General features: G+C 45.8%; 5 protein-coding genes across 5 annotated transcripts; 2 read left to right on the forward strand and 3 right to left on the reverse strand.

The window, feature by feature from the left end:
- Window positions 1–1,381: 1,381 nt before the first annotated feature.
- On the reverse strand, window positions 1,382–7,048 carry Reg-5 (Rhythmically expressed gene 5). Its single transcript, XM_017154978.3, has 3 exons — window positions 6,482–7,048; window positions 2,331–2,520; window positions 1,382–2,193 (listed from the first exon to the last, which is right to left on the reverse strand). Exons 1-3 carry the CDS (start codon window positions 6,590–6,592, stop codon window positions 1,649–1,651), a joined length of 846 nt encoding a protein of 281 aa, XP_017010467.2. The 5' UTR covers window positions 6,593–7,048; the 3' UTR covers window positions 1,382–1,648.
- Window positions 7,049–8,478: 1,430 nt separating this feature from the next.
- Window positions 8,479–9,258, reverse strand: ETH (Ecdysis triggering hormone). The gene is made up of 2 exons (XM_017154866.3): window positions 9,039–9,258; window positions 8,479–8,979 (listed from the first exon to the last, which is right to left on the reverse strand). Exons 1-2 carry the CDS (start codon window positions 9,219–9,221, stop codon window positions 8,554–8,556), a joined length of 609 nt encoding a protein of 202 aa, XP_017010355.2. The 5' UTR covers window positions 9,222–9,258; the 3' UTR covers window positions 8,479–8,553.
- Window positions 9,259–9,634: 376 nt separating this feature from the next.
- On the reverse strand, window positions 9,635–11,252 carry Orc4 (origin recognition complex subunit 4). Its single transcript, XM_017154859.3, has 2 exons — window positions 10,984–11,252; window positions 9,635–10,925 (listed from the first exon to the last, which is right to left on the reverse strand). Exons 1-2 carry the CDS (start codon window positions 11,173–11,175, stop codon window positions 9,738–9,740), a joined length of 1,380 nt encoding a protein of 459 aa, XP_017010348.2. The 5' UTR covers window positions 11,176–11,252; the 3' UTR covers window positions 9,635–9,737.
- A 648-nt stretch (window positions 11,253–11,900) lies between these two features.
- Window positions 11,901–12,608, forward strand: LOC108066386 (uncharacterized). The gene is made up of 4 exons (XM_017154879.2): window positions 11,901–11,948; window positions 12,017–12,172; window positions 12,234–12,401; window positions 12,459–12,608. The coding sequence occupies exons 1-4, from the start codon at window positions 11,901–11,903 to the stop codon at window positions 12,606–12,608; spliced, it is 522 nt and encodes a 173-aa protein (XP_017010368.1).
- Window positions 12,609–13,243: 635 nt separating this feature from the next.
- Window positions 13,244–14,165, forward strand: LOC108066377 (uncharacterized). Its single transcript, XM_017154870.2, has one exon. It carries the CDS (start codon window positions 13,353–13,355, stop codon window positions 13,716–13,718), a length of 366 nt encoding a protein of 121 aa, XP_017010359.1. The 5' UTR covers window positions 13,244–13,352; the 3' UTR covers window positions 13,719–14,165.
- Window positions 14,166–16,050: the final 1,885 nt, after the last annotated feature.

Genomic DNA, 16,050 nt, shown 5'->3' on the forward strand with positions numbered 1-16,050 from the left:
AAATCGAACTACTATATCATATAGCTGCCATTGAAACGAACGCAAAATTAATGAGAAATAATAGGAAAATTAACATTTTTGCGATTTGTAAATTAATAGGAATTATCTGCAAGGGTATATAAGCTTCGGCTGGCCGAAGCTAGCTTTCTTTCTTGTTTTTAAAATAAGGATAGAAAGAAAGAGTGAAAGTTTTGTACTATATACTACAAATTAGTGTTTAGTGGGATTAAGTTTTGTAAGCATCATCCATAATTGCTGGCGAGATGTTATAACGATGACTGGCAGAATTGGTAGGTCAAGTATGCAGTCGCCGAACTTTTTTTTGGTTTAATTTTATATTCTAAGATGTGGCCGCATGCGCTTTTTATTATGGTTTTACTTTTGTTAAGAATTTCTTTTAAATTATCACTATTATATTAAAAGCTATGAAGTTCTTTATGATTATGGCAGTCATGTTTACAACACTGTATTTGTATTTTTTTTAGTTTCTCAGGGTGTTACCTCAACTGTTAAACTGAGATTGGAAATATGATCGTACAGATTTATAAAATTTACAGTTTTCCACTTGAAAACTGGAGGGCAATGGCTCCAAATCTAGCGTTGCCAACCGTGTTAGTCAAAGCTACCCCTCCCAAAATATGAAAGTCCTGACAAGATTACATACATAAAATAACCTAACGTTTTGACTATTACTTTTTAAGTACCCTTACGTTTTTTATATTACGTTTTGATTGAACTTACGTTATTGCAAATAAAGCCGCTGATCACCAAAAACCCGATAACATTTTCCGATCGCCTCAGTGTGGCCGCATGCGGTTTAAGAAGAAACCATCGTTATTGCTATCGATTTATAGCGGGCTTGTCAGTCAAATTCAAAATCTTTACCTTTAAATTAATTAGAGTTCACGCCTTAAACTCGTGCTAATTAAGGTGCTTGAATTGCAAGGGGCCGGTGGAAAATCCCCTCATCACTCATTCATACCCAGTGACGTGGGATGCAATAATCTCCCTTTGTTGCATGGGCCCAAGATTGATGGGCCCGTCCTGAAAGGCCGGACAAGCCAGTTGCAGGCGAAATTACACCGAATTGTAATTGCCAAAACTCGCCAAATTCTAATGGCCGGGGCATTGAGAGTGCGTTTTGAACCCGCCAAACCGGATTGCTCCCATTGTATTTCCATTGTTCGGCATTAACTCGGTGGATGTGGGTTAATAAGGCTTTCGCGTGTTAAATATGGGTGCGAGGTGAGTGAAGCTCGCGACAAGGAACTGGTGGCTGGCCGAGATGCGACTTTCGTTATTACCATAACCAACCGGTTCCTGGCTTTGTGCAGAGATCCCCATTCCCATCGCCATCCCCATCCCCACAATTCAGAATTAATACGTTCGTAACAATGATAATCATCATGCGGTTTATTACTCTCAAGAATCTCTATTTGATCTTACGGCTAATGCACGCGAATAAATAAAATTAAAGAAAACTTAAACGAATACGATACGAATTGCATTAAAGCTCAAAGTGCACTCAAGAAAACTCCTCGAAAGGCTACAAAACTAGAAGGCTCATTCGTTCACTATCTATCACATTCACTCTGTCGCACTCACACAAGGACTTAGGTCTAGGTCTGGGCAACCTCTGGCCAGGATCTTACGCCTGCTGCTGGCGGAACAGACGCCTCTGCACCTGATGCGGTGGCTGGAGGTCGCGCTGCAGCACGGAGGCGAAGTGCTGCTGCTTCAGGGCGCTGATGGTGGCGATCTTGCGATGCCTGTTGGGTGGCTGGGCGGCGGCCAGGCCCAGGCGGAAGTAGGGCAGATCCTCGTCACGGGGCAGCGGCATCCGCTTGTCCTCCTCCACGGGCGATCCATCGGGACGCACTCGGATCACCAGGGGTCCGGTGAGGAAGCTCTTGGGCGGCTCTCCCGTCAGAGCGGCGGCCATGGGCAGCTCACTGCTGGCGGATGGATAGCCGTAGGCCATGTCCATGTCCATGGCGTACTTGTGCTTCTGCTCGCCGCTCTCGAAGATCGGATTGGAGCCGGAACTGGAGCTGGGCATCGTGTGGGGCAACTGCTGGCGGGTCAGGATGATCAGAGAGGAGGCGGGCGGCGTGGGCAAGGGCTGCTGGAGCGGCTGGCGGGTGGTCACCAGGCTGGCTCCGCTCGGATGGTCTCGCAAAAATTGCGACCAGACTGCGGAAGAGAAGAGCAGTTGAAAATCGAGTTAGAGATCTGGAAATCACGTCTAGCACGTCGCGGCTGCGCTTTGCGGAAGTTCTGACGCGGAAATCGATCGATCTCCCACGCAGATAGATGGCTAGATGACTTACTCAGCTCGTTGGCATCGCGCTGATACGGATCGAGTGCCTCCAGTTGGGCGTCGGAGAGCGTCTGCAGCTTGGCGGAACCGTAGCCGAGTAGATTGTGCTTGCACTGGTTCACCGGGAGACCCCCTACGGCGGCAGTCGACTTGCAGTGCACGCTAACTAGCTGGGCGAACGTGGAGTAAAGATGGGACATCTGCACAGAAACAAAGAAAAATGGTTATTATATTTTACATTTTATTTTATTATAAAAGTTCCCAAACATTTTTCAAATCCGAAATGAGATAATCATTCCACTTTCCTTAGCAAAAGCTTTCGAAAACATGACTCACGACAAACCCACTTAAAAACCAAATAGGGTAGTGACTTTGATTGAAAATTTGATTCCCAATGAGAAGATGTTTTGAGTACCACATCCATCATTCTTAATTTTTAGGCCCTACTAAAGATGTGATGGTGATCTAAAACCAAATCTTTAGATTAAATAAACTATTCAATTGTTTTAACCAGTCTTAAATGAAATTTGTAATACGATCTTTCTACAGTTCTAAAATCAGGATACCTCAAACGAACTTCAGATAGTAAGATTACAGCCCATTATCGTGGAAATATCAAACATTTTTATAACCCCCGAAGAAAGTTGGACGCAATAATTTTTCGCTGTGCCGAAGAGTCATGGGACCGCCACTGAATGGTGAACAAAGGGCAGAGGTGGAGCTACCTGGTAGCACTTAGTGGGTGGATTTCGCAAGGTGCGTGTGTCAGCGGGGAGATGATTGCACTTTCGTTGCACAAACGAAATGCATTTCGACAGCGCAACCCGGCCGTTGAGCAACTGCCTCCCAGGGCGCGAGTTTGATGGTCTGGTATATGGTATATGGTATCTGAGTATCTAACTATCTGGTATGTGCCCCAGTTCGGATGGGTATGGGTTTACGGTTCAGCGGCCAAAGCAGCAGCAGCTCATTGTCTATTCTCCGTGGCCAGCGGAGCGTTGAATGGACTTTTAATTAGCGCCGAATGTTCTACGGAGGTGACACATCTGTAGCTTTAGTGGAATTTCTCTGCTCATAGGTGACGTCAATCCGATCGGTTCGGCTACTCCGATGCTAATCTAGTGATAATAAAGAGCAGAAACTCCCCAGAAATTCCAAATCCGGCACTTCTCACGATTCGACGCCAGACAAACAAACAAATGGCGAGTGGAAGAGCAAACAGCAGAACAAAGAAAGTTCTGTATATAGGGGAAACTGGGCCATATTATTGGGCCCAGAGAGAGGGATCTGGTTCGTAACCCTCCTTCTAGAAATATACACCCTTGATCTGCTTATAGCGAGCTTGAAAAGAGCTGAAAATCCGGCGAAGAGCTTCATTTGCATTGGCTCAACTTTGGCGTTTTACAATTTTACGCTGTTTGCATAATGCATCTGGTGGATTCGGTGGATCGGTGGATCGGTGGATTTGGTGGGGCCAAAGTTGGGTCGGTCGGTTGGCTCACATTACCAATTACCGTTACCCACTCAGCCAGGCCGCTCAAACGTGTGCAAACTGTGAAATGCAATTGATACTATCGCCTCACCCCTTTTTTTGTGTGTGCTTTTATTTAAATATTTGTATGGCAAAGGATTAGTTTGACAAAGTAAAACCAATTTGTTCGCTTGTGTGCATTCTTTTGTTTTCATTCCAGCCCTACAGTTATGAAACTCACTGTAAGCTACGTCAGCAGTGCCTTATCTGATTCGAATAACTCTGTCGGGATTTTATGGTCCAGGCCCTGGCACAATTAAATAATTAGCCAGAGTCAGAACTGAAAATTCAAAAAAAAATATTTTAATATATGTCTAAATTATTTATGGCTCAGTGGGCAAAAATTCGAAAAAGCCTTTGCGGGAGTTGTCAAAGTCACGTACTTAATTTGCTTATATAATATACGCAAGCTCGTATTTATAAAGATATGTAGATTTGAGATCGTCGGGGACAGGTTGTAATTCATTAGCCTTCCAGCTAAGTGACTAAGCTGACTTCGATCGCACTCAATGAAAGCCTAGCTTATAGACACACTGATCTTGGCACCAAACGTATCTGATCTTATCGTATACTTCCTTGTGAGCATGAGAAACCCCCGAAAAGCGATGACCATTAAGCTGTCTCGTCGTCGGTCGCTTCCCGAACCACAAATATGGGCGTACCTCCGTAATACCCCTGCCCTATAGCCACACCACATGCCATCCCCAACGGATCGGCGGTTCAATAACCTGTTGATATGCGCAGGTTACATTATGAAACATCGAAATTGCCAACAAAAGAAATCAACAAAAAGCAGCCACGAAAATGAAACATTTCATAACATACAAAATAAAAAGCAGCGAGACACCGTAATGACTCCGGTTCGATTAGGTATCGTCTGGGAAAAAAGGGTTCCGATGCGGGTTTCCATTGCCCCCTCAAGCCCCAGCCCCCCAAACTATATATATCCCAACATATTTTACGTAAATACGTAAAAAAGTAATGCGAACATAATTTATTTATTGAAGTTCGAACCGCAAACCGGCTAAACGCGTTTGCACCCATAAAAACATAAAGGGCAACAACAAAAAATTGTTTATTTTTGCAATCGAAAATCGAAAGCGCTCAAATAGCTGCGATCACTTAGGCGAAGCGGTAAAAAATCACCTCGAAACAGGAAGCTGAAACATCTTCTATAAATAAGTGATCGTTAGGAATTTACATTAATTGCAAATGCGACTGGGTATCATCAATATCCGAGTCCCAGTCCCAGTCCAGTAAAATCGCAAATTGCGTTTCTATTTTTCGGCACTTAATTGCCTTTTTAGAAATTATTTTCTCATTTCAGACTCGGACTCGAACTCGTGTGGGGTGCCGGATGCGGCTTTCAATCACTTCTGGCCGGGCTTTTTGGGATCGGGTTACATTATTCTCCCGAGCTCTATTGTCTGCGATCTGCGATCTGCGGGTTTTTAAGGCGCAGTTCGCGTGCTTAGCGGTCAAACGATTCAGTTCAGACTGATGCGCTGCCAGCAAAGGCAAAAAGATCTAATGACTGGCAAATTGCTATATATAAATTAAAGTCCATCGGCTAATTAATAAGCGGTCCGAGAAACAAAAACCAAACAGCTTTGGCCGGGAGTTCATTAACCAAAAAACACAAAAAATAAACAGAAAATGCGGAGAAAATTGCCACAACGTTGTCACGCTTTGTTGCACAAACATTTGTGCAGAAAAGTGAAAAGCTTTTAGTTTTTGTTTTTTGCTGGCAATTTACAGCACTTGCGAATGTAAATTGAAACTGTTGTTTCTCATAAATGGAAATTAATGTTTGCGCTGTGCTCGAATGAACTCGGTGGTTATTTTTGGGGGATTGGCTGACTAATCGCTGATACATAGATCGAAATACCCGAAGCCCCCGCAACTATAACCTTTTCGCTTCATGAGTTGTGAAACCAGATTGCAGATATAATTTTGGCAACGCTTATGAGACGCTCCTCTCGAACGCTCTCGAAAGCAAGTGGCTGGTCTAGAGTTAGACCGGTATTCCCAGGCCAGACACTATACTATGTCTATATAAATCTACATCCATTATAATCCTCGCCAGACTCTGATAACGCCCAATGTCAAGATCGCACTCCGCCAGGCGTCTATTTATGCCAAGGACCGTTCTTCTTCAGCTTTTTTGGCTCGAGTATTTATTGTGTTATGTTGGTTACGATGCCAATCGCGGTACAGTTATGCAAATGAGCCACCGAATACCGCTCACCGACAATGGACCAGTCTTGTCAACCATTCATATTCATTTTCATCTCCTTTTGTTTTATTTTTGCCTTTTGCTACAGAGTGAAACCCAAAAAAACAGAAGCGGGCAAAGCGCCGTTAATATGCGAACTCATTGAAGTTATCACAACATCACCATATCACCATATCACCATATCAATATCAATATCGTTATTAATAACGATTATGCTCGGCTGATCAAGTATTCAGCGCTGCGCTAGATTCGATAGACTCAACAGATTCGACAGATGCGCAATGCCAAGGACAATTGCCGTATGTAAGTGGAGTAAGCGGGTAAACGAGGCGTATGCGCAACCTGCAGCTGGCGCACGCGGCGCATGCGCAATATGCTTTCAGTTTTCTCTTACCTTTTCGTTGCGGGTCAAAAACTCCCAGATGGGAATCGCCGATGACGAGCTGATTTGCATGTGGAAGGCGCCCAGCAGGCAGCAGGCCAAGATTACTTTCGCCGCAGTCATTTCTGTGTAGTTCGGACGAAAAGTTCAGGGAATCCGTGTGCTTCGTGATCCGTGTTCCGTGGGTCAATTGCACGCTTCGGTTGTGTAACCTTTGTGCGGCGACTTTCTTTTTTTTAGGGCCCGATAAAAACGCTTTTGTGGCCGCTTGATGGATTATCACTTGGTTTTTTGGTCTGGGCCTTTCTTCTGCTGTCCGACGCACTTAATTGAATTAAGCCAAACAACGAGCGTGGCCAATTTGTATTATCGCTGTTTTTGGGCGTACGTGTGAGCTGCGTCTGTCTGTCGGCTTGAAACGCAAAAGCTTGTTTCACACTTGGGTTTCTGGGCAAGATCGGGGGAGCGGTTTTGGGAGCGGAGGCGCCTACAAGTCGATCACGAAAACGGCGAATTCCGAGCGAAACGGAAGCAGAGCGAACTGAGTGTTGAACAACCGATCGCGGCGATGTCTGTGAGTCGTCTTCGGACGCCGCTGGCTCGGCACACGTATTTAAGCTCTGAGAGCAGCTTAGGCGGCCGGGAGAGCGAAAGCGAGAGCGGGAGAGGGAGCCCCCCAGAGTGAGCAGGGGCGTCGGAGAATCGGAAACTTCATAGAACGGGCTTTCACATAGTCACTAAGCCAAAGAAAGTAGGTGAGGGGATGTCCGTTTCATACGTCATCATGTATCTTTCAACGCCTCTGCCCCATTTAAAATTCTTTTTTTATACAGAAGAAGCAAACGATCCCTAGCACCAGCAAAAAAAGGATAACTCAACGATTGGGTATTTGGGTCTTTTTAGTCCTTTTTTAGACTTTATAAACTTTTTTCCAAGTCTTACAATTTGAAACCATTTTTATAGATATGTAAACATTAGTATTGCACCGACATTACGTTAAGATCCTAACCCCCTTGCATGTTTTTCGTGGTTAAGACGCTGGATCCTCCCAGCAAACTTGTTCTACGCTTGTACTGGAAATAGAAATTGAAAAACAAAGTAAACAATCGAAAAAGGCCAAAAACAATAACAACGAGAGAGGCATTGCAAAAATTTCAAAGTCAAGTTTGCGTCGTCATCGAGTCTGAGTTTGTTGTTTCTTGGTTTTGGAGTCTCTTAGCCCGGCTTGTAACTTACGATTGTTTATGGGCCGCGGGAATTACTGAATTGTTGCGAATTCTGGTCAACATCGGCATGTCGCGTATTTAACAGCGGCCTGCTAATTAAACAAAATATACATATCAAATTCTAAAATGCTACGGCGCCATGATCCTGTTTGTGTATTCAATTCGCGGGCAGATCGCTTAATTGAATTAACCGGTAAAAGTGGGTAAAAGGGAGCAGAAGAATGCGATCGCTGGAAATTCCTAACATCAGCGGGCCCCATAAATTTGATAAGACTCCATTGAGTCATCCGCCTCCCGCGGAGGAAGGAGAGCGAAGTGGAGCGAAAGCCGTTAGGTTGTTGACTCGACAGATTACAATGCGAAGTGGAGTGGACCTGGTCGAAGAAGCGCCGTTAATGCGCTGATCCCATTCAATCCTCCTTCCGGGACGGCGATAATGACAGGCTCCGCTCCAGCTATATCGTCAACTGGGATTCTCGACTTTCTCTTGTCATCCCCAAAATTGATATCAATTTTGTATAATTAAGAAAAATATTTGCTGAAATGACATTATGGAAGACAGGGAGAGTAGCATACTACAATTATTATATATATATTACTACAATTATTCTAGGATCAAAGAGGATCAAGATAATGAGACCTTAAGCTTCTCGGGGAATATGTATTTCATTCCGGTTTCCAGGTCTTCACTAAATCCATAAAGTAGTAAAAATTGCTTTGTCCATTTTTAAGGATCTGGATCTGAATATATTTATATTTCTGATATATTACAAATAAGCTCAATTACGTTTTCATATTCTTTGGTTTGTCGAGTATAAAAACCAATAGCATAATGTAGAATTGGGTCAAGATACTTCCTCACAGGGTGTTGTACCTCAGGAAGTTGCGATCGATGCGATTTCCCCCACCATAAAGATCCTGATCCTCGTTGTTTTTGTACATCATGAAGGCCGGGTTCTGTTCGTCGCCGAAGATGGGCACAAAGCTGCCGAAGCTGAGGGTCTGCTTGAGGTGCTGATCCGGACGACGGCCCAGTTGGATGACCTTGCTGTACAGATCAAGGTCGGCCTGGAGGGCCCGATCGAAGTCCTTCCAGTGGACGAACTTCACCTGCTCGCTCGGGATGGCGTTGTTGTCCAGCAACTCCAGGAGGGTATTGGAGTTGACGGGCTGCACCACGTTGAGTTCCTGATCCTTTGCTGCGGACTCACCGGATGGCAGACGCCGCTTGCTGGGAGAGGTATCCAGATTCCAGAGCCAGGCCAACAGAGGAGTTACAGAGCTCTGGAATTAGTTTGAAGGCTTACGAAAGTCCTTGATGACAGATTATTCCCCGAACTCACCTGCTCACTGCGTCCTATGCGGGGAATGGTCTTCAGGTTCTTCATGGCAAAGCTCTCGCCTCGTTTGCCCAGCCGCGGCACGTTCTTGGTGATCTTCAGGAAGAATCCCGGACTATCATCTCCCTGGCTGACGGCCACCAGAGCCACCAGGAGCGATACAGCCAGAACAGTAAGGAACCTCATTCTGATGGAGCTCTAGCTTCTCCTGACTCCTACTTTAAAATCGATGGCCTTATATACAACAGAGATCCACCCCCATTTTGGGTGTTTAAGAAATGCGGGTGGTCTCAGGAATTAGCATTATCGATCGATTTAACGTGGTGCAGATAGAAAATGTACTTAACTGACCTAAATGGCTGTCGATAGAAAGAAATTCCATTACTCTATTTCTGAGCAAGACAGAAAATATGCATCATAATTATGAACGTGTTTAAGTCTGAATGCAAATCGATTTCGAATTTAATTATGAGCTCAATGAGGTATGAAATTCTATATTGGGACCATTATTTCTTTTGTTTTCATTATTTTGCGCTGAAAATAACAACAAATGTGATGTTTTTCACTTTGTAATTCAAAGCATCTGCAAACGTTCTCGTTATAGTTTGATATTCAAATTTTAAAACAATTAGGCTTCAACTTTATTTCGAATAATAAATAAATAAAACAATTAAGGAATGAATTCAAGCGAACGAGAGACTGCTAGATGAGGGAACTTTGCGCCCACTGGGCCACCTCCGTGGGCAGCGCCTGGTACCGCTGCACCGCCTGCTGAATCTGCCCGTAGGTCAGCGCCAACTTGTGCATCTCGAACTCCTTCTGCACCTTGCCCACGCCGGCGCCACTGCCTCCGGCGATCGGCATGATCAGCTCCCCGATGCGCAGATGCTCAAAGGCCTTCAGCACGATCGAGCGCTCCACGCCCTGCATCGTGGTGGACACCTTGGCGAACTTGGAGAAGCGGGTGAAGATGATCTCGAAGTTGAAGGGATCGCGGTCGTAGATCTCCGAGTGGTGCTTGATGGCGATGATGAGGCAGAGCTCGAGGACCGACAGTCCGCAGAGCAGCTCGATCTTGTCGTCGCCCTCGAACTGCGCGCCCAGCGCAGCCATTCTTTCGGCGGTGATGTGGGGGCATTGGGGCCGCAGTTGGGCCACCAGGCGGAAGAGGAAGCTCTTGAGGAAGGCCTCGCTGATGTCGAAGTCGTAGAGCGCCTTCAGGGTGCGTCTGGCCTGCTGGGTGGCCAGCACTTTGGCTACCTCTTTATTCCAGGCTTCGCGGGTTCTGGGCACGAAACTAAAGTCCGCCGGATCAAAGTGATTGCGCGTGAAGCTAAGCACCTCCGAGTGGATCTTCTCAAGATTTAGCACCCTTTCCGCTGCCTGCAAAAGTGCATTGTCACTGGGAATGGAGAGGAGATCCCGGCACAGGTCCACGTACTCCTCGAAGCGCTCCGAGTTGGGGAACAGGAAGACCTGCCGGTGCGAGAAGCGCGACTTGACCCGCTTCTCCAGCAGCTCGATCACGTCCAGGCGGCAGGTGACTCCGAGTACACAGATGGGCGCCTGGGCGGACTGGGAGACGTCGAAGAGGTTGTAGAGCAGCGTCTGGTTGTGGTGGGCGCAGAACAGGTCGAACTCCTCGAGGATGAAGACCACGCTCTTCGACTGCTTGCCGCCCGCCTTGAGGCACTGCAGCAGGAAGGCCAGGTTCTCGGCGAAGGAGCCGAACACGCGCCCATCGGCGGCGTTCTCCAGCCGCATCTGCACGGTGATGGACTTGAGGGCCAGGCGGTCGTCCGTGTGGAGATTTCCATCCAGATGCACGATCAGTGTGTTCTCCACAAACGCCTTGTTGGCCAGCAGATCCGCCAGCACGGCGTTGATGAGCTGGGGAATGGATAATGCTTGATTAGCCTGTGGATTTCACTTCGTCCTGACTACCTACCGTCGTCTTGCCGGATCCTCGTGGTCCAATGAGCAGCAAGGAGTTGGATTCACCCATTTCCGCCGTGCGCTTCAGCAGCTGTCGCACATTGGAGCGCTCCTCCGCGTAGCCCCGCAAGGTGATGTAGTCCCGCTGCAGGCGCTCCTTCAGGAAGCGCCTTATCTCGGCCAGCTCCGCATTTCCCTCCGGCATTTCTGGCTCTGCAACTCCCTGATTTCTGGAGTTTAAAAGAAGGACGCACAAAACAATGCGCGCCAAAAAAACGTAAACATTGGATTAGAGATGGTAGACGAATCGGTGCTTGTTCGATAGTATCGGAAAGCTAAAACAGGGAGGTTTAGAGCTCGGATAAAAAGTAGCCTTTGCTCAACCCGGTTTGAGACTTTGCTACGAAGGCATCCCTGCCACAAACCAATTAGATTGGTGCTACCAGACCATGATAAATTAATGGCGCCCTAATTCAAAAAATGACATTTTTAGCTATAATATAGCCAAATAATAATAAATATGGAATAAGATAGTTTTTGAATATTTTACAATTTTTAAATATTAAGAATCCTCAAAGTAATGTCGAAGTTTCTTTTTTTTCCAAAAAGCAGTAATAAATAAATAATGGGAAAACCAGAAGATTTGGTCAAACAGAATTTATAGAAAAGTTTATAATTACCGACAAATCTTACAGGTCTTCCATAGGAACTATCCTTAAGCTAACATAAAGAGAAGTGTATTTGGCAAATACAGTTACAATTTTCATTTCGAAAATTTATTAAACATTAAAAGCACCTCAGTGATTGATTGAAATCGACCGGCGGTTTTAAACTGGCAATGGACCGAGTAATTACAGTAATTATCTTTTAAAATATTTCATTTTTAGAAAACTTTTTATTAATGTTGTTGCGAAATAGTCGTTATACAGAATGAACGCTTTGCGGATTTTCCTGCTGGTTTTAATGGCACCGATCGCAGTAAGAACTAAACATTTATAGTTTATTCAACGAATCCCCATATAATTTCAATTCAATTTTTCTCGAAGCTCCGTGGACACATGGAATTCAACAACGTGATCTGTCTTGTACGGGACAAAAAGTTTATGGACTTTGAATATTGCTACCTAAAGTCTTTCAATCGCACCTACAAGTACCTTTCGCTAAAAACGAAATTGTACCATCTACCCATCGTGAGCTGCGTGGTAAGATGCTGAAGCTCCGGCAGAATTCCCACTATCTCGGTATTCCGACCATGTTTTTTAGACCAAGGTTCAGTTGAGGATGCGCGAGAACCGGAGAATCCTGTACAACATCGATTTCAAGGTGGATGCCTGCAAGTTCCTCCGGGACCCCGACAAGCACTTGCTCGCCAACTGGGTTTACCAGACCTTCGCGCCCTACTCGAACATGAACCACACCTGTCCCTACGAGGTGGGTGAGTCCTGTCACGTCCTGAAACTTCCACATTGACGCTCCTTTGCCCCGCAGCAAGACATCGTGGTGGACAAGTTGCCTGTGCATCACGTGAACACCATAGTCCAGACGATCATTCCCGATGGGAGATATTTCATGAACACCACCTGGATGACTTCGGGCATTGCGCGCGCCGAAGTCCTTATCTACTTAACCAAAAGTTGAACTTTATGGTAAACAACATTGAATTCGAATGATATCCATTTATTGTGTTACAATGTGTTCATACAAAATCCCAAAATATTATCATAATTATCCCTAGCACATAGTACCAACTTAAAACTTGATAACTATGAATCGGGGTCACCAAACCTACTTAACTTCGTTAATTGCAATTGTATCATCAAATATCATCCAAGCTTGTAATTAAATTAAAGTCTGAATCCAGATTAACAGAGAGGAATGGCTCTTCGAATTAAAAAGATCCGATTTAGGTCTCATAAACAGACTACGGGGTCACCAAAGCTTCAAAACTTCGTTAAATGGAATTGAATCCTAATGCCATTTTATGACCAAAGTTTGCAATTAAATTAAAATTAAAAGATTTAATCCAGATTAATAGAAATGAGGTCACATTATATTAAAAAGCTTAAAAATAGATTTATATAACATTTCGTATGTGTGACTTGCGTCAGTTTTCAGATAATTATTGTTTGATGTTTCAAAAGAATTCATTTTTTGCACAGCTGGTTCATCGAGTGACCTGGATGGCACCTGCACCTGTCGCCCGTCAAGTGGCTGCTAATGCGATTAGGAGGGATCAGGGCTACGAACTCAGCTGCCAATCAGGTGGGCCAGCCAGAAACTTCACACATTTCGAGACATGTCCACTCCATAACCACACCGATTAAAAACCATACATGCCATAACCTTTAGGAATACTCTTGGTAAAATAAACAAAGCCCCAAGATGCCGGCGGACATAGTGACCACGGAGCAGCTGCGCTACCAGCTGGCCTTCATCCACGCGATGGACCGGACTGGGCGGCACTGGGAGGAGACCTTCTCGTGGTATCCGCGGATGCAGTGCTGCCACTACCAGCGCATCGACCAGATCTACCTGGAGAGCCGCCAGCGGCACGGGGACGGTCACTTCCTGAAGTACGCCAACCGGAGGCGCCTGCTCAAGAAGTTCCTGGTGACCGCGCAGGATGTGCAGGAGGGCTTGGAGGAGCGCAGGACTCTGGAGGGCGATGGCATCCTGGGCATCAAGGTGGCGGCCACCGAGAACGGGGAGTACGGTCGCCTGAAGCCAGGCAGGTTGTACTTCTGCTAGGCTGGAGGCTATCCCCTCGATCCTCGCCAGAACCGCGCTCACAATTAAACTATCATCGTCCGCTGACAATGCAACTCTCAATGGCCGTCACTCATTACGCGATTTTTGCATGACCGTGCGCATAATTAACAAGGTGAAAATGTCAGTCAGGCCGGGAGTCCCCACTGTACGGGGCACCCTGCCTACTTTTGACGCGGCTGAAAAGTTCGCACAGGTAATTAAGTGATCGCGTCTGTCCACTCGATGAGATGACTCGCCTCGTTTGTTCGGAACTTGCAAACTGTGTTTTATGGCGCCCATAAAAATGGGAAATATTCCGCGAGTGCATGTTATGGCACACTGTTTACTATTTACACTTGCATTTCATTATCGATACGATGCGGATCTTGCTTTGATTTGATAAATTCCCAAGCACTTGAATAAAATTTGATACGATGCGTGGAAAACTTTGATATACTTTGTAAGGAATTTCGGATAGGCTCCTAAATTGATAATTCGATATTTGTTATTTCTGCTTTTTTATTCATACGTTGCACCTTAATAAAAAATAATAAGGCGTGGCATCTAAATTACATTGAATACAATTTAAGGAATTTCGGTCATCCCCTTAAATGGTATATAGGTATTTTTGATAACCTGATAAATGTGTCCATCGGCACAGCTGCTCCTCCCGCGACTGCAGACGTAAGCCCAGGTGTCGTGGGCGAACTTCGGGCGGTATGATTTAAAAGTTCCATATGCAAATTACCCACAAAGTTTGCTGGCTGGCCCATCCGTCCGTCGGAGTGCGTGGAAATGCGGAAAACGGGGAAATGGGAGAAGGAAAATAGGAAATGCAAAATGCCCATGCAAGTGTGCAAATTACACAAAGAGAACGCGAACTTCGGGCCAAGTTGCCAACTGGGCCAGCAGCGGCGACTCATTAGACACATGACAGCATTCACAGAGCACCCGAAAGGCGGAGGGGGTGGATTTCCGAGTGGGTGGTGGTGGAGAGGGCATTCCAGGTGGGCGGCGGCGAATGCGAATGCGTGTGAAAAATCAGCCAGCAGCGGCCCACAAAATCCGAGCCAAGCGCACAATTAAACGGTAGCAGATAATTGCTATCGAAAGCCATAATGATGGCCGGATCAGTACTTGTATATGCCGGGCTCCTATATAGCACCATATCTTGATTCGACTCTCGAGGGCTGAGTGCCGAGAGCTTTTTGTGCGCCTTTCTCGGTTCTCATTGTCTGCCCGATTTTCCCATCGATCGATCGATGCGAACTTTTCGAGACCATCATTTCGATTTTCTGTTGACTCATACTCATCCGATTGGATTTTGGTCAGCCGAAAAAGCAGGCCAGAACCGAAAAGTTGCTGCTTCAAAATAAATAAACACCGAGACACCTACTTTGCAGTGGGTGTACTTGTGCAGAGAGGTCAGGGGTCAACCCCTTTTCGGCCAGGGTAAACAACATTTGCGGATTTCACGCCAGGGCTCAGACAGCATTGCTGATCCTATTAGTGCTCGTCAGGGGCCTCGACTCGATTGACTGACTGGCGCCATGTCTCAGGCCAGGATTCACCTCCCTTCGTGGGCATTACAAGAAGGACCAAGAGCTGGTCCAGTGGATTAGGGCGTAAAAGGGACTTAATCCAGTTTTGCATCGATCTTCCCTTCTTAGTTGCCCAGGTAGACGAGAGGAACAGGTTGGCAACTGCATGTAGCACAGGAAAAGCCAAATAAAATAATAAAGAGCCAAATGCCAGAGCCGAAACATTAAATAAATAAAAGTCAACGGCAGTCGGCAGTCAGTCAGGCAGCTCATAAACGCTCGGCAGCTGACGCCGGCCTGGTCCCAACTTCAAATTAAAACGCCATTGGCGCTTTGGCACGCATAGATAGGACTGCGACTTGGACTTGGATTGGGACTCGAGACTGGAACTCCGACTCCGACTTGGGTCGTCCATCAACTCGCTTTGCTTTGCCGACGCGACTGCCCATAAGCCAATTTGCCAATTTCATAAACTCGGTTTGATTTGCCGCCAAAAGCACAGAAGACCAAATAAAACAAAGCACAACAAAACGAGCCGAACCGCAAAAGTCTGAAAAATAAAACCCCAAAAACGCCCCCAGGCCGGGCAGACAAATTCCGACTTCCATTTGGGATCCAATCCGTGGTTGTGCTTTTGTAGAAAAGCAGTAACAAATCGTAAGGTGGCCTAGACCTAGGAAGGTATCCATCAAAGCGTCTCTATCAAAAGCCAGCTTAGAGCCAAGGAGGTAGAAAAGAGGGATCTTCAGAAAAATTGAACTATTGTAATATCCTTAAGATAAGGTACTTAG

This window comes from Drosophila takahashii, chromosome 2R (assembly GCF_030179915.1).
Source record: "Drosophila takahashii strain IR98-3 E-12201 chromosome 2R, DtakHiC1v2, whole genome shotgun sequence".
In the NCBI taxonomy this organism is placed as follows: domain Eukaryota; kingdom Metazoa; phylum Arthropoda; class Insecta; order Diptera; family Drosophilidae; genus Drosophila; species Drosophila takahashii.